Consider the following 21,497-nt stretch of genomic DNA (forward strand, 5'->3'; position numbering starts at 1 on the left):
TAAGTTCAAAGTGGACCCCAAAAAAGCAGGAATCAAGTTACAATCATGACTTCAGACAAGGTAATAGTAAATGTATTGTTGAAAAAGACAAAGAGGAAAACATTATGCTCAAAGGCAACATATATAATGAAACTCACAAAATTAAACATACACACCCTTATATTATTGCTCACGGAATGGTATCTGAAAAATGAACTAGAGAAAGAAATGACAAATCTATCTTGTCATGAAACCCCAAAAAGAGTTAGACATAAATGAAATGACTCAAAAACAATATCTAAAAGAAAAGCTAACTGAACTTCGGAAAGCCCTAGAGTGTGAGACGATTATTTTAATTTTATTTAATTAAAATTTATTTTCTTTTATTTTAAAATTTCATTTAAAATTAATTGATAATTGTTTCTTTTAGCCTTATTCAAATCTAAAAGAAGCATGAAACAAGAAGAAAATTTCATACCTGAACAAATGTTGGCTAGACAAACAATGATAGACCTTTGGTAATAATTCATAAGCTCAAGTACGCCAACGTATTCAACATACTTTTGCATCCCCAGCATAATATGTACTATTTGTTTAGAAAAAAAACCTGATCACATGCCCTCTAATGTTGTATGTTATCCTCTAATAGTTTTGATATTCTTCCAAAGCATTTTAGCATTTTGCCAGATTTTATAGAGTATTTCTCTGCTAACATGACTGGCAGATCATCATATATGGAATTTGGGCAGCATGGTCATGATTCCTCCTTTGGTGTAAGCCAGCTGAGAATATAGAATATCACTTCCTTTTTGTTAACAAACAGTAACTTGCAAGTTGACTTATACTATCATTTGCAAACACTATTTTTGGCCAACTATTCTGGGCAATGTGTTTTGGAAAGAGGTTTGTTTGGGTGTGTGTTGGAAAGTATCTATTGTGTCAAAGCAAATCTATCTACCTACTTATCTATCTTTCTCTATAAATGCCATTATTTCATAAGAGAAAAAAAGTGTGCATAAATGCTGCCTAACAGAACTTGTTGGAGGCATAAATGTTGTACAATAGCACAGAGGTCTGTGCTGAAGGCTCTTGGAGATCATTAAAAAAATTATGTCGGAGGCAGCTAGGTGGCTCAGTGGATTGAGAACTAGGCCTAGAGATGGGAGGTCCTGGGTTCAAATATGACCTCAGACACATCCTAGCTGTGTTACCCTGGGCAAGTCACTTAACCCCAATTGCCTTGTCCTTACTACTCTTCTGCCTTGGAATTGCTACTTAATATTAATTCCAAAATGGAAGGTAAGGGTTAAAAAAATCTCATGGTGCTGTGTGGGGTTATTATATCTTCCTTTATTTTTTACTTTGAGTCATTGTTGTAGTAAATGAAGAGAGTAAGTAGAATAATGAAATGTAAGATCCTTGATGGTAGGGACCAATTTCATTTTTTTGTTTATATTCCCAGAACCTGCCCAATTCCTGGCACACCATACATCCCCAATAAAACTCTTGTTGATGGATTGCCTAAATGTATGGCAACTCTTCCTTCTCCTTCTCTTCTTCTTTCTTCTTCTTCCCCCTTCCCCACCTCCTTTTCCTCCCTTCTTTTTCTTCTTTTTCCTCTTCTCCTCCCTCCTACTCTCCTTCTTTCCCCCTTACATTAGGATACAAACTCCAGGAAAGGAGAAGTGTATGTGTTATAAACGGGAGATTAGGGTAAAGGAGTAAGAGAAAGGAGAGGATGCCCATGAACAAGCATGAGAGGATAAAGGCAATCCTTGCTTCTTGGGCAGCTTAGTCTGTAGGGCCCAGGAGGTATTAGAGAGAGTATCAGGGTTTGGCGCTGTTCCTAAAAGACTAATGTACTTGACATAGCTTTTGGAAAGGTTGGTATTTGACGGGCTAAAAGTGACACAAGTGACCAACATTTCCTTTCTGCCTTTGAAAACAGACTTAATGAGACTAGAGGCAAATCGCCAGTCTTTGGGTACATTGTTGCATGTATCTCTTAAGCAGCGATAATAACACTTTCCACATCTTTGAGGATGTTAAAAAATAGACTTTGAGGATGCTGAAAAAATAGACTTATAAGGAATTCAAAGCTCTTAAAAAAACAGCATTGCATAATTGAAAATATAATTCAGGAAGGAAATGATTTTTTTCTCCTGGAATGAGGTACAAATTTTGGACTTTTAAAGTAAACTATACTCAGGAAATGATAAAGGAATTATGTAACCCCTTATAGTCAGACAGATCATAATACACACATACATAATTATACATACATATATGTATATACACAACTATATATGTATATCTGCATGTCTTGAAATGTCATCTACCTGTATATGTTTTGAAATATTTGTAGGTGTGTATGCATATGTACATATATGTGCTTGATGCATACTCTGTGTGTGTGCATGTATGTAATTTAACTCCTCAGGCAATTAGAAGCCAAATCTTTATTTTTACTGTAAGATAATTTTGGTAGAAAGGACAGGCTGGCTTGAAGAGATTTTTTTTCTTAGTGTTTCAACATTTTCTAACATTTCTGTAACAGAAAGTGCTTGCCTTGTGGGATTGTGGGATTCTCTTCCTTTGAGTTCTTTAAGAAGAGTCACGGTGATGACTTTGCTCTACAATAATAAGGAAGAGGGAAAGAAAGGGAATAACCATGCATATAATTTTTACATGCCATGCCCTAGTTAAGTGCTTTACAAATAGTATCTCATCCTCACAACAACTGTGAGGAAGGTACTATTATTTCCATTTTATAGTGGGGGGAAAATGAGGCAGGTAGGGGATAAGTGACTTGTCCAGGGTGATACAATGCTACTATCCAAGTCCAGATTTGAACTCAGATCTTCCTGATTTTAGGTCCAACACTCTACACCTGGGACAATGATAGGGATTCCTTTCATGTGTGGGTCAGATAAGGGTGTCTCCAATGCCCCTTCCAACTCTGAAATTCTGTGATCCAATCTGTTTACCTGATCACTGCTCTCATTTGCTCATTAAAGACATATGTCTTAAATGGTGGCACCTCTATTATTAAAGAGGGGCAGGTAGATGGTGCAGTAGATAGAAGAGCACTGGACCTGAAGTCCAGAAGACTCCTCTTTCTGAGTTCAAATCTCAGATGCTCACCAGTTGAATGACCCTGGGCAAGTAACTTAATCCTGTTTGCCTCAGTTTACTAATCTGTAAAATGAGCTAGAGAAGAAAAAGGCAAACCAGCCTCTTTGCCAAGAAAATCCCAAATAGGGCCACAAAGAGTCAGACACAACTGAAAAATGACTGCACAACAAATTATTCAATGCTACTTTATAGCAGATTCAATCATAGATCTGTAGAGTTCCTTCCACAGTATCTTCATTTTTGTTACAATAAGTATTAAACACAATTTTATAATAGAATTTTGTGGCTGGAAAGGAACTGGGAGCTCATCTTTCTCATTTTTACAGATGAGGAAATTAAGACTGGAAGAAGAGAGCTGACTTCCCTTAGGTTATATATTTAGTTAGTGGCTGAACCACAAGATCAAATGAAATAAACGATGTGAGGTACTTTATAAAACTAGAAAGTGCTATGTATATGCTATTATGATGAGGACTATTTTATTCTTATTATCATAAGCCTAGCTTTCCTCACTCCTCTTGAGTATACTTTCTATTCCATCACATTATTGGTCATTATAGAATCCATACTAAGTTGCCTCAATTTTCTACAATGTCTTCCATAAGTACCTAAGAGCAAGGCATCATTACACCATCATCACCGTAGCTAATCGAGAGTGTTAACTATGTGCCTGGCACAGTATTAAATGCCTTTCAATTATTATCTCAGATGGCATTTCCATTATGTCACTTCACAACAATACTGGGAAGTTGGTACTATTTTACAGATGAGGAAACTGAGGCAAATGAAAGTTAAGTGATTCATCCAGGGTCACACATCTAATCACATCTGAACACAGAACTTCCTGATTCCAGGTCTGGTACTCTAGCCATGGTGCCATATGCAACAAATATATATTTTGTACCTACTGTGTGCAAAACAATCTACTAACTACAGTGAGGCAGTATCAGAGATGACTAGGGCACAGTTTCTGATTTTGTGTGGTTTGGTCATCTATGTAGAGGCAATATCGCTAATTGGACTAAAGAAGCAGAAGGAAGATCCAGGGAGTGTGAGTTCTAATCCCAGCTCTGCTCCTGCCTGGGTGACATGAGACAAGTTGTATAATTGCACTGTGCTTTGGATCTCCAAACTTTAAGAACAGGGACAGTAATACTGACTCATTGGGTTGTTACAAGAAGTGGCAATAAAACTGGCTATAAAGAAAAGAACATATATGAGTGCTGTAGAAATGCTTCATAATAAAAAAGTAACTCGGTCGAGTTATATTTAGACGAAGAAGTTATAACCATTTCTGGCCATAATGAGGAGCACAATGCTATCTACGGCAGATTTCTGATTGCTCCAAGAGCTAATGAAACCTTCTCCTTTGTTGTGGTAGAATTCTCTTTAGCTTCCACAATTAATAGCATTTTCTAATATGCCTTTATTTTGTACTGAGTAACGGAACTACAATATCAGCTGAGATGAAGTTAGACTGTGAAGGATGCTATTTTTCTTTTTAGCAAAACATTTATTTTAAAAGATTATGGTTTAATGGTTTTGTGATGCCCTTTGATTTTTTAAATGCAAATCATTTTTTCCTGAAGAATTCCTCACCTCCTCCCCCACAACACACAAACATGGAACTCTTTTGGGACACACACACACAAAACAACAATTAAGCAAAGCTGGCTAACAAAAGGGCCATGTATGTAATATTCTGCTTCTGTAGTTTTCCACCTCTCTAAAAAAGAGCAAGTTGTTATTCAGCTATGTTTGGCTCTTTGTGACCCCATTTGAGGTTTTCTTGGCAAAGATACTGAAGTAATTTTCTATTTCTTTCTCCAGCTCATTTTACAGATTAGGAAGACTGAAGCAGGGTTAAGTGACTTCTCCAGGGTCACCCAACTAGTATTTGAGTGAGTTCAGATCCTATTGCTGTGTGATCATTGGCAAGTCATATCATTTTCCTGGGTCTCAGTTTTCTCATCTGCAAAATTGGTCAGTTGGGTTAGGTGGCCTTTGAAGTCCTTTCTAGTAGAGAGTAATGATCCTTTGAACTACAAGATGGCCCAGGTAAGCTTAAAATTGCACGAAGACTTTTGGGACACCTCATAAAATGTTTCAAGACTCAACAGTTTCATAGGTAAAAAGATTAAAATGGCACCAATTAAATTTGTAAGCCAATGAGAAGTGATTATTAAGGGCATATAATTGTTGTCTAGTCATTTTTCACTTGTGTCTGACTTCATGACCTCATTTAGGGTTCTCTTGGTAAAGATACTAGATTGGGTGGCCATTTCTTTCTCCAGCCCATTTTATAGATGAGGAAACTGAGGCAAACAGGGTTTTAAGTAAGCTGTCCAGGATCATCTAGCTGGTAAGTGTCTGAGGCCTGATTTGAACTTGGGAAGAAAGTCTTCTTGACCAGTCCTTGGGCTCTATTCCTCTTCATTACCTAAGCTGCTCAAGCACATGCAATAACAATTGACACTCTATCTCTTTAAATTTTGCAAAGTGCCTTATGTACACTGTCTTATTTAAGACTCACAGTATCCCTGTGAAGCAGGACCTATGGGTTGTAGGATGTACATTTTATACATGAGAACCCACAAAATTTGAATCTAGGTCTTCTTGACTCCAGGAATAGCACACACTCTACCAGGCTAGACTGGCTCAAATCTAAAGTAAAATTCTAAATATTGAATTTCATTCAAAACCAACATGCAAAGTGATGCCCTTGTGTTCATATTTATTCACAAGTGGCTAAAGTCATTCAACTGTCCCAGTAAAGTTAGCTGACCTAATGTGATATTCTTAGTAAAGCAACCCATCAGGGAAAATCCTACACTTGGAACAGAAAATGAATCCAAGAGAATCTTGCCTTAAGGAAATCAACATCATTATTTTTTCTATCCAACAGAAATAGCAACTGAGATTCAGAGATGATCCTTTTCTCCTGGACTTCCAATTTCTCAACTTTCATCCTTAACCAGGTTAGATCTCCTTAACAAATGAAATTGATGTTGAACTCAGAAAGGTCCCCATTGACCAAAGGATCATAGACTTTGAATTGGAAGGGATTTTTGGGTCCACTGCTGCCATGTCCATTTTACAGGTGGGGAAACTGAGGCATAGAGGGTGAAGTAATTTGCTCATAGTAGAGTGATTGGCAGAACCATAATTTGAATCTAGGTTCTCTAACTCTTTGGTAAAAGAGGAGGCCCACTAATAACGACCTTAGGTGGTATCAGTCAACATCTGATGAACTTGAGTACCTGTGGGCTAAGGCCCTATGCAGTCTCTGACCCAGAGACCATATCAAAGACAGATGACAACTGTGGTGAGGGTAGAATGGCCCAGTTCAAGCTTGTTACCAGCTCCATTCATGGAACCAGATCATAGCGCTACTTCCCCCTTATTTCATGACCAAGCTCAGATGCCACATTTTCCATGGAAGTCTTTTCTGATCCCTGTAGGTATATTTCCAGTCTTTAATGCTTCTCTCTTTAACTTCTTCCCTGAAATTTGCTCATTTTAATCTGCATTGCCCCCTTCTTAGTGGCAGCTGGGCAGTATAATTAACGGAACCCTAGACTTAAAATAAAGAAGACACATATTCATGAGTTCAAATCTGGCCTGGGATACTTACCAGCTAGGTGACTCTGAGCAAGTCACTTAACCTTGTTTGCCTCAGTTTCCTTACATGTAAAATGAACTGGAGAAATAAATGGAAAAACACTCTAGCATCTTCATCGAGAAAATCCCAAATGGGATCATGAAGAGGCAGACACTACTGCAATGACTCAACAACAATAACAACTTACTCTTATACATTATTCTATAAGCCATTCAGGGTCTGGAACTGGGTCATTTTTAATCTCTCTCCCCTCCCCACTCCCATTGTCTTCCTACTACTTTGCACATAGTTGGAGTTTATTAAGCACCTACTATGTGCAAGGCATTTTGTTTGACAAAGACCAAAAAATGAAATAGTTTCTGCCCTCTAGGACTTTATATCATATCAGGATTGAATAGAATTAACTAACTTATATAGGAAACAGTATGGCATAGTGGCTAGAGATCAAGGAGCGAGGAAAGCTTAGGTTCAAATTCTGCCTTAGAAAAAACCTAGCCGTGTGACTCTGGGAAATTCACTTAACTTCTCATTGTCCCAGGTAGCTCACTAAGATGAAAAAATTCAGAGTGGGTGCTGATTTACCTTGGTAGAGGGAGTTTTCATATCTAGATCTCCACATGAAATCACATTGAATCCATAGGGTAACTTAAGGTTGCACAGTTAATAAATGCTTCTAAAGGATGACCTAACCAAGGCATCCTGCTTCCTAGTACAACATGGCTTCATTGGCTGTCAACTATCTCAGATGTGCTTCCAGATTCAAGGACCATCAGAATTGGAACTTTTTGGACAGTCTTTTTTTCTTTTTTTTAAAGTGGTCATAGTTTTTTCATTTTTGGATCCTACATCCCTGTCTCAAATTTCACAGCACTGCTTGCTGTGTTTAATTACTTTTTAATGGAAATACCATTTGCATTCAAATGAGCTCTTAGTTTTCACATCACGAGTATGCATGGAAGTTATTGTGTCGTTATAATCTTATGCTATAATAGCTTCATAATACAAGTCTCTATGGAGTTGAATTAGTTGTTTCCTATGGTAATCGCACATCACTATAATATCATAATCACATAAGCACAGTCCCCACACGCTTCCACTGCAATCATTTTGACATTGTAAGAGTATTTTAATAGTATTAGCATAGATTCTCTGGAGAAATCATCTCATTGTCACAGCATTACTGTATAAGATTAATTGCATATGAGGCTCATACTGTTGTGAATGAAAGCATTGGAAAATTTCAACACCTACCTGGCCTCCCGCCTTTCATCCCTCAAAGTGACAGCATGTTCAGAAATAGAGGTATGCTAATATCTCCTTCACTCGAGCATTATGAGTATATCATCATAAGAAAATCTTTAAAGAATCATAAGATAGGAGTTAATTAGATGAGTAACAAAACCTGGAGGTATACAAAAGAAACTGATACTCCTTCAAGAAGCTTACAATTTACTCAGGCAATCAAGATTTCCAGACACATGGCAAGTGATTATAAATGGATCCTTTCCTTGGGCACAGAATAAATAGGGTACAAAAGAGTATAAATGCTCTGGAAAGTGTGAGAGGAGGCTTTAGACTAGAGGTAAGTAATTAAAGGAAAATATTATAAAGGACATGAATTTCTTGTATAAATGCTCTATAATTAATTATTTAGAAAATTCATTAAGCATGGCACTTCATTTGGCACCAATGGCTTTAACAACAGAGAACTAATTTTGGCAGGTCCTACCAAGCTGGAAAGATTTTGAATATGGGCTTGGTGACAGCCTGTTGTCCTTTGTCCAAGGACTAGTCTTGTCAAATGCATCAAGGCTCATCACTACAAAGTTGGCTACCAGGTAATGATCTTTATTTGGCAATGGCAATGAAGGATGAACGCATACAACATCAAAACATTTAAAAAGCATAAAACAAACACCAGTCATATTCAGATTATCAGTTACTAGGGGGCTATAAGGATAAATGATAAGGATAGAGAAAAATACACAGATTGTTTTTAAGAGGAAAGAAGGATAATTTAGACACAAACCCTGGGAGAAGATTCTGGAAGGAGAGGAGGATCTTGGGAGTTTACTGGTTTTAACAATCTCTCCTGATCTGGTGAGGAGGATCTTTCCCCTGGGAAAAGACTAATCTTGTGGAAAGATTAGGGAATTCCTGAGTTGGAGACCTGACTTGGAGGAGACCTGCCTTTTCCTGAAGTACAGAGATCAACCTGTAAGAGATCAACCTATCAGAAACAATTTGGTTAAGGTAAACCTAAGTATTTTGTCACCTGGAACTTTGGGTTTACCTAGGAAGCCAACTCAGGCTTTGAGTAAGGACTCAGTACATCTGTGAGTCCTGCATCTTCAGCCTTTTAAAGACAATCTGTAGTATATAGGTAGCCAGATAACTTTTAGGGTCTTGATAATATCAGGGAGTAGATAAGGGTATCCCTGTGAGGGAGGGGAGCATAGATTGGTGGGAGGAGTTATAGTTGTGTAGATTTAGGACTTTATCATTTCCGTACCCTCAATAAACTTTTTTTTAAAATAATTGCAAGGGTTGTGCTTCACTGGTCCTGGGAGGTTCCCAGTTGTTTGTTTGTTTTTTTCATTTCCAATCCCTCTAGGTCCTTTCCATTAAATTATCTCCTTTGAGAGGCAGTTTTCCCTTTCAGGGACATCCTAGCCCTCTTTAGGTTCATATGTTACACAGGACAATTTGTGTTGTAGAAAGAAGACTGATTTTAAGGACATAGTTTTAAATCATAGTTTCTTTCCTATGTGGTTTTAGGCACCTACTCACTCTGAGCATCAGATTCCTTATTTTAAGAAAGAAAGAGTTGGACTAGGTCCCTAAGGTCACTTTTAACTTTAAATCACATGATCTTCTTATAAAGGGTCATCTGGAAGCATCCAAATAGTCATTTAAACTAACAATCTAAATCAGGTGAGAATACCTCTGTTGAAGCAATCAATCAAGTAACTGTATGAAAACAGATGGAACAAATCTTTAATCATTTAGGAAGGAGTAAAATTCATTGGATGAAATTAAATGATGCAAAAAAGAACATATATTAGGATAGGCTAAATGACCCACTGAGATGCCTGTGCTTCTAGTATAAAATAGTAGACCACTGAAGCTTCCAATGTTTGAGTAGTAGAATGGTCTAGAGGATGGAGAAGACTAGCCAGGACTGACTGGGGATTTAATTGAAGGAAGAGGAGATGAGTTTGCTTTCCCACCTCACTTTACCAGAAGATGATTTCATGAATTTCAAAAGGTCAGAAATTTTGGACTTTCAAACAGCATAGGCATCCTAGCAGTGTCTTATGAATAGTAATGACAAAAGGATGGCAAAGTCTGCATGGGGAAGGAAGGGAGTAGAAAGGGGCATTTATTGAGTAACTACTATTTGGCAGGTATTATATTAAGTGATTTACCGACATCTCTTGCTCTCTCCTCTCTGTTCCCCCTTTCCTTCTCTGTCTCTCTGTCTGTCTCTCTGTCTCTCTGTGTCTCTCTGTGTCTCTGTGTCTCTCTCTCTCTCTCTCCCTATCCCCTTCACTTCTTTCCCATTACTAGTGGCACAGTTCCTGGCAAACAGGAAGTGTTTGGTGATTTATTTTTTATACTGGTTTTTCTATCTCACCCAGTCAACAAATGCAGCAGTCAATCATGAGTCCAATCTCATTACAGAATGGCATGGAAGTTTTGACTTGATCCATTTCCAAGTGGGGCAGTTTTTCCTTCCTTTGCATAAATTTGTTGTCTCTAGTTCCCAAGGCCCAACACATTGGTGCCAACTTAGGGGGGTTAGCCAGTTGGCTATGGTCTAGAGCAGCTCAAAACTGTAGCTCAAGAGATCCATAGGCTTCAGTTTCTCCAATATCAGGGATTATAGGTACACTACCACACCTGGTATTAAATGCTTATTGATTGGTTCAACAAGAGAAAGGAAGATGGTCAAAAATACTAAGATAGGGAAGGGTTAATAGGGGTAACCCCTGCCAACAGATAGAACACAGGAAACAAAAATCTATGATCAAGGAAGATAGGTGAGAGAGTGGCTTCTTTTGGCCTACTCTGTTCTGATCCCTTCACTTCCTCCCCTCCCCTAAAGAAAAGTCAGAGGAGAAAGGGCAACACAAGTATAATATTTCTTAGTTTAAGTCACTATGCAAAACCTCCTTGTGTCTAGTCAAAGATGAATTTCAAAGCCTGTTCGGGAAGTAGGGATTTCTTTACATCTGAGGCACCCTTCATTCACCAAATACTTCCCTGGGGCAATTATCCTTGAATTTCACATTATCATATTTTTTTCTCTGAAAATAATCATCAATGCTTATTTTTTAAAATGAGAGCTGTGTTGCACCTAGATTTAAATTGGACAAGAATTTGGGATTTTTAGATTCACTTTGTCCAGGAGATTGGGGTTTGAGGAAGAAGGCCTGGTTAACCATGAAAAGATCTGAGTGTTTGAGACATGCCTTTCCAAAGAGCAGATGGCAACCTTTCTTATCCTATTAAAAACCTGCAAACGTTCCTAGTTTGGGTAAATCATACCATTCTGAAGTATAATGAGATATAATGGATGCTTATTTTTCCTTTCTGAACAACGAATGAGAACAACTTTGAAACTTATAGTTCAAATCCCCTTTCTATAAAATAGATAATAACACTTCTTTCAATCACTTAATTGGAACACAATAAAGATAAGACATTCCCTCTAAGTGCTGAGTTGCTTTTAGAAGCAGTACTCCTATCACATAAAGAGTTTGAGCTGTTTTTTTCTTCAATAGTTAATTTTAATTTTCCAAGTATAATCATCTGTGATACCTGGTGTCAAGAATTCCTTGGTTCCTCCATTGAACTCATTGTAAAATGTACTCCCTAGTGGGATATCTAGGTAGCACCTTGGACAGAGCACCAGACCTGGAGTCAGAAGGACCTTGGTTAAAATCTGGCCTCACTCTTCCTAGCTGTTTGGTCCTGGGGAAGTCACTTAACACCAAACGCCTAGCTCTTAATGATCTTCCATCTTAGAATTGTCACTGACAGAAAGTAAGGGTTTAAAAAATTACATTCCCTATTACTGAATCTATTTGTCAAGATCACTTAAATGGAGCCTCATCTACAATGAATTAATATTAATGCATGTCATTTATTTTTATATTTTATTTTGAACTTAAATTTGTTTGTTACTTTAAAATTTCCAATTAACTCCCTCCTTTTCAGCCCTCCCCATTAGAAAATTGACAATCCTACCTAAATTAATCTACTTATTCACTGCCATTCCAATTGAATTCTAAAAATTATTTTAATGCATGTTATTTATTTCATTTAAACTTGGCAGTTTTTTATGGTTCACTAGCCTCCCAAATATAGTCACAACAAATTGGAAATTAAGGCCTTAGGATATTGGTGCTTAAGAGTGATCACCATAATTCTATCTCTTGTGCAAAGTGGGTGTTGAATCCATTTAGGAAAACTTTAGGGTTTTTTCTTCCTCTTATTCAGGTGTTTTAATATTAATGGAAAGTTGTCCTGATAGTATTCCATAGGTTAACCATATAATAGAGAAGGATGTTGTTAACATGGAGTATACAAACGATTTAAGTAGAATTTGTTTCCTTTATAGTCATATTTTTTTAATGCATTTTAAGACAAGAGTCTGAGAGGGTTCACTGGCTTTAACAGACTGCTATAGAGTTCCAACACACATACAAATTTATGAACCTCTACAAAATAGAGATTATAGTCTACATAGTTTATATGATACTCATAGAGGCAAGACCCTCCACCAACAAAAAGATTGACTCATTGAAGTCTTGAATAATGGTTAGCATTTTTATCAATAAAATAATTTTTGAATAAAGTCTGTACATTGCTTAAGATATACTATTGCAGCTTTAATAAACTATAGTATAGTGTAAACATATTTTTAATATGTGTGGAGGAACAAAAAAAAATCCTGTGACTCACTTTATTGCGATATTTACTTTATCTGGTCTGGAACTGAACTTGCAATATTCAGGTTTGCTTGGATTGTTCCCTTTTTACAGTTAAGGAAACCAAGGCAGGTAGTGGTAAAGTGATTTGTCCCTGGTTACATAGCTGGTGTGTGTCAGATGTTGAAATCAAACTCTGGTGCTGCCTGTCACCAGGTCCAGGACTCTAGCCACTGATCTACTTAGCTGCTGGCAGGAAAAGATGCTAAACTTTCATGATCTATAGATGTTTCAGACAGTTTATTTATATGTGTATATATAAATGCAGAGGATAGAAAGGCCTTCAATGACCTCTGCTTGCTTATTCTTTCTTTTGATGTTAGTGAGATCTCAGCAAACAAATGGGGAGGTAAGAGAGGAGGAAAACAGGACAGCATTGTTGTTAGTATTATTTTTTTTTAGCAAATTGAAATGTAACTAAAAGCTGGAGAATTTTCATTGTTGCTTCTCCCAATTCTCCATTTTTGCTCTGATCCATGGATCCTATCTCAAACAGTGTTGTTATGAGGCCAAAATGACATGTCACCTCTCAAGCACCCTGTAACTCTTCAGGTGATCTATGGAGCTGTAAGTTATTATTTCTTTTACAAAAGGAAAGTCTTTATATTGCATATACAGAAATATATTTTGAAAGTTGTCTTGAGGCAGTTAACAGTTTACCCTGATCATTTGATAGACATCGATCTTATCACATGTTTTTAAGTTGGAATCTGTCAACTTAAAAAAATATTTTGAAGACATATCAGTTTAAAATTTTGGGGGTAATCCTATGTATTTTATGCACTTAAAACATTATCCTGAGATGGGGTCTTTGGGCCTCACCAGACATTGCCAAAATTGCTGAGGATACACAAAATGATTAAGACTTCCTGGATTAGAAGAAGAAAGATTCTAATTCCCTAACCTGATCTGCATTATAATAGATTCATAATTATAATATCTACTTTATAATGTGATTATATATTTTGCAGGACTTCAAATTCTATATAAGCATAAATCATTATATTCTATAATCTGAGTAAATATAGAATAAAATGCCTTAGCTTTTATACATTGTATACAGTAAATATATTTGCAAAGATTTTTTGTTTTGTGTTTAATGGGATTTCCATCAACAATGAAATGGTGCACTGCATGATACAAATTCAGGCAAAAGAATTTTTCTCCAATTTGTTACTAATTCAAAAATTAACATGAAATGAGAAATAATGGCTCTATAGAATGATGAATTATGGACTATAGCCATAACATATAAACACTCAGTTCTCATCAGGCCCTGACTAAACCTTGTCAAAAAGGAAAGCTGTCCTGAAATTAATCCTTTTGACCCCACTGGAACATTAATAAATAGGTAAAGCTCAAAAGTGCAGATCAAGCCAAAAGCTAGATTGCTTTCTTCAATACAGTTATAAATTCTGAGATTCGATAGACTAAATAAAAGAGAATTTAGAATTAGTGACAGTTCAATGAAATCCTCAGATGAAAACATTTTAAAACTCAGAGCATCTGGCTTGGATTATAGGTACACAAAATCACTGTTGGGCAGTAATCCACTAGGTGCCATTGTGGGTGGAGTGTTAGATTTTATAGTAAGGAAAACTAGAATTCAAATCTGCTTCAGTTACTTACTAGCTGAGGGATTTCAAAAAGATCACTTAACTCTGGTTCAGACTCAGTTTCCTCATCTGCAAAATGGGGATAATAATAGCAATTATACCTCATTGGGTTGTTAGGTTCAAATGAGATGATACATATAAAGAACTTTGCAAATCTTTTTTTTAATACAATACTATTTATTTAGAACTTTGAAAATCTTAAGGATCTAGATAAATGCTAGTTATGATCACAATGACATTTTGTTAATATATATTTACATGTTAATGAACAAAGATAATTTTGTCTTGTTTTTTAATGGACTTTCCATCACTATCAATGAATCGAAAGATGCACTTGCCATGTTGTATGATGCAAATTCAAGGAAAAAATTTAAAGCCCTAATTAATAAGCTAATAGCTAGAATTTATATGATGCTTTAAAATTTGCAAAACATTTTACATGCTAGCTCATTTGATCCTCATGACAACTTGAGAGAGGTGATATTTTTATCTCTATTTCATAAATGAAGAAAATGAAGCATACCCAATGTCACACTATTAGGCTGGGGAAGAATTTGAACTCAGGTGTCCAACTCTAAATCTAACTGTACTACATAAGTGTGCTTTCTGAGGAGATAGTGTGATATAGGAGGAAGGATACTGGATTCATACACAAAGGAACTTGGTTCAAACTGAGCCTTGTCATCTGCTCTCTCGGAGAACTTGGAAAGCCACTTACATTCTCTAAACTTCAGCTTCCTCATCAGTAAATAGCCTAATATGGCCTTAATAATGATGTCAAACTTGAATAGAAATTGGTGATGAGTGAGACAGTAATCTGTACATAAGGATCCCAATAAGAAGCATATGAACTTAGTATTTAAATGTTATCCGTTTTATTGTATTTTGGTAATGATTGTTCAATCATTTTCCAAATATGTTCAATTCTTTGTCACCCCATTTGGGGTTTTCTTGGCAAAGATAAGGGCTGTTTGCTAAGAAAACCCCAAATGGGATCATGAAGAATTGGACACAATTGAAAATGACAATTTGAAAAATTGTATTTTTCTTTATTTTGTTATGTATTTCTCAATTATATTTTAATTTTGCTGGGGCTGCCCTTGGGAATGTTGATACTTCTGATGGATAAGGTCCTTTCCAGCTTTATTTAAATTGGCATATATGCATTGCTAAAGGAAAGCAAAGAGATAGTAGATGGAACTATACTAGAGAGACAAACTCTTACCTTGCTAATCAATAATATTGGAGCTTCTCCACCTTAATATGAAGAAGGAAAAGATACTTCACACTAAGGTGGAGAACTTCTAATTTTCAAATTTCAAGAAGGAAAAGATACATAAAATGTTAAATTTTTATTGGCTTTGATACTAATCTATATTATGGTGAATGTCTCAAGCAAGTGATTGCTATGCTGGAAACAGACCAATATTTCAGAGAAAAGCTCCAAGATGCAGACAGAGTGGGAAACTAAGTAAAGAGCTTTATTTAGAAACTGATTATGAGCCTACAAATTGGGAAATGTAGCAAGAAGAGTTATGTGATTCTATTGCTACAAAGTCCATGTCTATCCTCTAAATTTAACAGTAACAGAAAGGTCTTGGAAACTAAGGACTGAGTCTCTTCTATGTTTACTCTTGAGATTCCCCTTAAATACAGATACCATAGAGACATATGGTGCCCACAGACATAGCTGTGTGACCTTGGATAAGATACTTCTGTTGGGGTCTTAGCTCCCTCATCTATAAAATGACAGGCTTTAGATGAGATGATCCCTATGGTCCCTTCCAACTTTAAATCCTATGATATGTTCTGATAAATACAAGAGGTACAGGGTAACCACATCCATTTCTTCCACCCCCATTTTCTGTTGTGTTTTTTAAAAATGTTTTTTTACTGAAGAACCAGGGTGAATTCAATCAAATAAAACTGGGGGTAAGAGGTGGCAGAGCAGAAGCTTGCAATTAAGGTCCATAACCAACAAAGAATTCTAGCAGGCCTAAAGTAAGAGGGCTTAGAGAGCTATCAAAAAGGACCTCTAATCCAAATTACAGAAACAATCCTTTAATCCCTTTGGGAGGTCACAGATTTGTGCTGAGGTTTCCTACAGAATGCTGAAAGGGTCTAAGAAGAAACTTTGGTGCATTACTTCCTTTTGGGGAATAATTTTGTTGCGGACCAGTTGAAGACTCTTGTTACTCAATGAAACTATGAAAAGCACAGTTTTTCTTATCTTAAACACCCATGCATATAATATAAATGCCTGCACAAACACATATACACATTTATGTATTTTAAAGTAGAGCTAGTTCAAATGTCATAAGAACAATCTTTCCCTAGGTCTCATTTGTCTCCAAGCCATCTCTCTGGCCACTTCATCACACTATCTCTTAATGCACAAAATAAATGCAAGGGACTATGAAACGAGTTTAAGAAGCTCCTGCTAGGAAAGGCTTCATGGAGGAGGTGGCATCTGAGTTGAGTTTTCAAAAAATTAGGTTTTTCTGACTCCAAGACCAGTCCTCTCTCCACTACAGTGGGTTGCAATTACTCAAAGTGAATAAATGCTTTCATAAATGAAAATGATTCTATTTTGAAAAAGTATATAATGAAAAGGTACCAAGAAAGCAATCTTAGTTAGAAAACAGTAATGGAGAAGACTTAACAGTAGCAGTGGACTGTAAATTATAGAGAATAACAGTATTAACCATAATATTTACCAGCATTCCATTCTAAGAACTGTAAAAAAAAGTAAATAATTATCCAATTAAGCTGTTGCAAGATAAGTAGTTATTCTGTGTTTTGTAGAAGGAGATGGTAATTACTATTTCAATAGCCTTGGTAAAAAGCTGCCTAAATGCTTGGCTATATACGACTCAGAAAAACAACCTCTGTAAATATAAAGGGACCAAGAAAAAAAAAAAGCTGATAAGGAAAGTTCCATGGATCACAGTGAGAATGAAGAATCAGGAAGCATGGCTTGAGACAAGAGACTGTGGTAATTTAATATGCAGAGATACAAGATGGGGAAATGGAAGGCCTTTTTCACACACAAAAAAATCTTAGTCTTACAGACCAATTCTTGGTTCTTAGTTACCCTAAGAACAGTCAAAGTAATCATAACAGTACTGAATCTAGCAGTCATGTCAAAGTGTCCAGACAATTTTGCCTTCTGCACACATAGAGAAAATCTCCCACAGTCTAAAGGATTTAATATCATCACAGGATTCATCAGACTAAAAGGAGGTGAAAACTCTGAGCACTAACCTTGAGGGAGTCTGCTTTTTACTGTCAGCTTCCCCTAGGAGTCAACATGATTTTGCCCAAAGCAGAACTTGCCTCATTTCATTCCTGTTTGTCACAGTAAAAGAATGAACATCATATCCCCAGGATATTGAGACACCCTTGGGTCCTACTAGGATACCCAGGAAACTGGATTTTAAACCATCTCTGCTAGATACTACATGAAAAACTGCAACAATCATGGATAACTGCCCTCAAACATCCCTTGAAGACAAAAATTATATTTGAAAAGCAGTTCTTCAAAAATATCTGAATTGAATAACCTCTCAATAACTTACCCATGAGCACCCATCAACATAGCTAACTCAAGAAAATGGCATTATGATTTGGGCTCTAACATAAAAACCCAAAATACCAATTCTTTTCATTCCTGGACTCGATCTTTGTTTCTCCTATTTGCTAACATTATCCTTTCAAAAGGTAATTAAACTGTCTTCATTGCTGCCTCTTATTAAAATAAGGAAAGGGATGGCAATGGTGGCAGTAGCCTGGGAAATGTGGTACCTGTCAAATTGTCAAAAGGAAAGGAAACATTAACAACTGGCATCCACAGAATCTACCATCCAAAATGACTATCAATGCAAACTATGCAGGGATCCATGGATCATTTCTCTGTTGTTGAAATGGGGCCATCTTCCAGTTTGAGAGGTTCTAAACAGTAATGCCCAGCAGTGGAAGAGAGAAGAGAAGACTCACTTTACCTAGCAGCATATATATTTAAGGGGAATCTCAATGAGAGAGAGAGAGAGAGAGAATGAATATGAATGTGTGTGTGAGTTTAGGCAGGCCCTTGAAATGAATCCCCCATCCTTAAGTAACATAGTGCAATCTTGGGATGCCTATCAGCAAGTAATTTTGAAATGTGCTATCATAGGATTATTGATTTTGAGTCAGAAGAAATCTCAAGGTCATCTATTTCAACTCCATCATTTTTCAGATGAGGAAATGGTCCAGAGAGGTTGTGAAATGCCCAAGGTCACACAACTATTGAGTAAACAAGCTGGAATTTGAACTTGGGTCTTGTGACTTAAAATGCAAAATTTCCTGGAATCATGATGCAATGAAAATTCTATTTTCACATTTTATTAGTAATAAACAAGTCAATGTATGGGACTCATAGTCAGGAAAGCCTGTTTCAGAATATATTTTGGACAATTATTATATACATAGATGTTTTTCCTTGATAATAGCTATTTTTGAGGGCAGGATTTTTTCCTTTTGTATCTCTAGAGGCAGCACAGTGCCAACATTGATAAATGTTTCTTGACTGACTACTAACTGTGTTACCCTGGTCAAATCACCCTAACACTGTGTTCCTTAAGCAATTTCTTAAGCCTTCCCTATGATATTATAAAAGTTTTTGGAAAGAATTTCTACCAGGCATTATCCACATTGATGAAATGATGGCTCCTTTATTAAATCTTAGTGGAAAAGTACCTTCTCTTTAATCTTACTTTGCTGATTCATTGTAGTATTGAGGTGATCTTTGTGGAATGAAAAATATGGATGACATCTACCAAGTGCCAATGTTTTAAGTATGCTGAGTGAGGAATTGTGTCCATCATCTTACTGAAAGTCTAAAGGCCCATCTCTTCAAAGTTGGACCATAAAATTTAATGTTCAGATGGGGAGCTTAGAGATCATCAAGTTCAAATCCCTTCTTTTTAAGGGCTCGAGGCTCACAGATATTAAGAAATTTGTCCAGGGTCACAAAGACAGTGACCTAGGTTGGATTTGAATCCAAGACTTCCTGACTCCATGGCCAGTACTAAAAGAACAAACATTTGAGAACACAAATGACATTCTACTAAGCCACAGCATGGTGGTTGATCACTGGTGGAGTGCCTATTCACCCAGATAGTCATAGAATGCTAAAGTATTTTAGGGTTAGAAAAGCAGGTGTCATTGGCAGTGAACTAAAAAGATATGAGGTGAAAAAAAGAAGAAACATTTATAGGAGAAATCCATGAGTAAGGTAATTCTTAACCAGCTTCAAATTCTTCCAGTATTCTCTAGGTTTATAGGCCTTTTGGGCACTTGCTCCATCAGCAATGTCAAGAATCCTTGCATTAAAACCTGTAATATTAAACATTATGCCAAATGTAATATGCTAAATGTAATATTTAAAATTGGTTTGGAAATATATTAGTTAAAAAGATTGGTGTGGTCACTGTTTATAAAATAACTAACATTTAAGTCATGATTGAAGCTTTTAACAATTTAATTTAAATGTAAATATAGTCTAAGAAAGAAATAAGGAGGGAAGGAAATAGAAAAAAATATTTCCTAGTCCACCACAGTCCACAAGAGTATCTTCTGCCCAAGCCACCAATGCCAAAACACAGAAAGACCCCTAGCCAAAGACCTCCAGAAAAGAACCCAATCTCCTCTATGGTCTTATGTTTTATAGTGCTCTCAGTCACTTCTTTTCCCTGTGTGCTGGTCTCATCTCAGGAACCAATCAAAGTCTCTCTGACTTGGACCTGTAGCCCTTAGTTCTGTTAACCTGTGACCTCTGGAGCATTCCAGCCACGTTAATAGGTTGGTTCTGAGGAGCAGAAAGTTCACAACCCTTGGAGGAAGGGGTTCCCTGTACAAACCCATGGAATGCTTGAAGATGTAAAACTTAACAGAATTTTAAAATGAATCAATCAGTTACTTGAGTAACTTTTTAAGCCACCAAAGCAAAGATGATGTTTAGCTAAAGTCATGGAAAAGGTTGGCAGTTCTGAACCCAACATTCCTTCCAAAAGGCTAAATCCAGGAAATCAGATCAAATACTTACAGGTTATCTATAGTCACAATAAAACAATAATACTTTACATTTCCATAGCATATGACAGTTTCAAGGCATTTTGACATACATAAACTTATTTTATAACAATCCCAGAATAACAACAATGAAAGTTTAGGTATAATAATGGTCTGATACCCTGATACCCAGACTTGCCCAGGAAGTACCTTCAGACACAGATATATTGACATGAAGCTCAGATTCATACACTTCTCATTTCCTCTCTTTAAATAAAGGTAATGTAATAATAGAAGGAACAGAGGCAGAGTGGGAGTCAAGAGGCCTAAGCTTTCATCTTAATTTGGGAAATAACTGGACTAATCTATAAGACTATGGGTGAGCCACAATCTCCCAAGTCCTCAGGTTACCCCTCTTCAAAATTCAATTGATGATCTAAAAGATCCTTTTGAGCTCCAATGTTTCATGACTGTCTACAAATGAAGTTTATGATAGCAAGGGAAGATGGGGGGAGACAGAGAGAGACAGAGATGGACCCATGGATAATCTCTGTGCTCCATGAGTGTCTTCAGTGGTCAAGAGAACTTGAGGAAGGTCTCTCTCATGTTGGGTGCACTCACTGTTGGTGAATTTATGGGAGATCAGTGAGATGAGTCTAATGCATGTGATAGACATAAGTGGGTTGCAATGTGCATATTGGAGGGAAATGTCCACATGAATGATATCACAAATATATTTGAGTTTTTTTTTTGAGTCTGTAATTTTTCTCACCTCTTGGCCTTTTGATCCCTACACTAGTATCTAATAATAACATCTATAATTGCATTGCATTCCTTCAGAAATCATTTTTATTTTGATTCCTTTCACTTTCTGTTGGCCTGGATTGAAAAGGATGCTTTAAGAAAGCATGGTGTTTTGTTTTACCATCTTTCAGATGATTCTCACCTAAATCTATCTTGATAATCTTCAGCCTTATCATTAAATGTTAAAAAAATCTGTATTATATATATATATATTTTATATATTATACCTTTATTTTGTGTATAATATAAAAATCTTTAAAAAATCATGATAGGATTTAAAACTAGTGACAACTT

General features: G+C 36.4%; 1 protein-coding gene across 6 annotated transcripts in view; it reads right to left on the reverse strand.

Annotated features, from left to right (window-relative positions):
* PTER (phosphotriesterase related) overlaps positions 1-21,497 on the reverse strand; it is a 127,430-nt gene that overhangs the window by 104,410 nt on the left and 1,523 nt on the right. For 4 of the 6 annotated variants that reach the window (XM_056800156.1, XM_007504921.3, XM_007504924.3 and 1 more), the window contains exon 2: positions 7,988-8,092. The exons of the other annotated variants lie outside the window; for them this stretch is intronic. In XM_056800156.1, the coding sequence (XP_056656134.1) occupies positions 7,988-8,006 (19 nt within the window). In that variant the 5' untranslated portion in view covers positions 8,007-8,092. The remainder of the gene's footprint in view (positions 1-7,987; positions 8,093-21,497) is intronic. 6 annotated transcript variants of the gene reach the window in all.

Source organism: Monodelphis domestica, chromosome 5 (genome assembly GCF_027887165.1).
Source record: "Monodelphis domestica isolate mMonDom1 chromosome 5, mMonDom1.pri, whole genome shotgun sequence".
Classification (NCBI taxonomy): Eukaryota; Metazoa; Chordata; class Mammalia; order Didelphimorphia; family Didelphidae; genus Monodelphis; species Monodelphis domestica.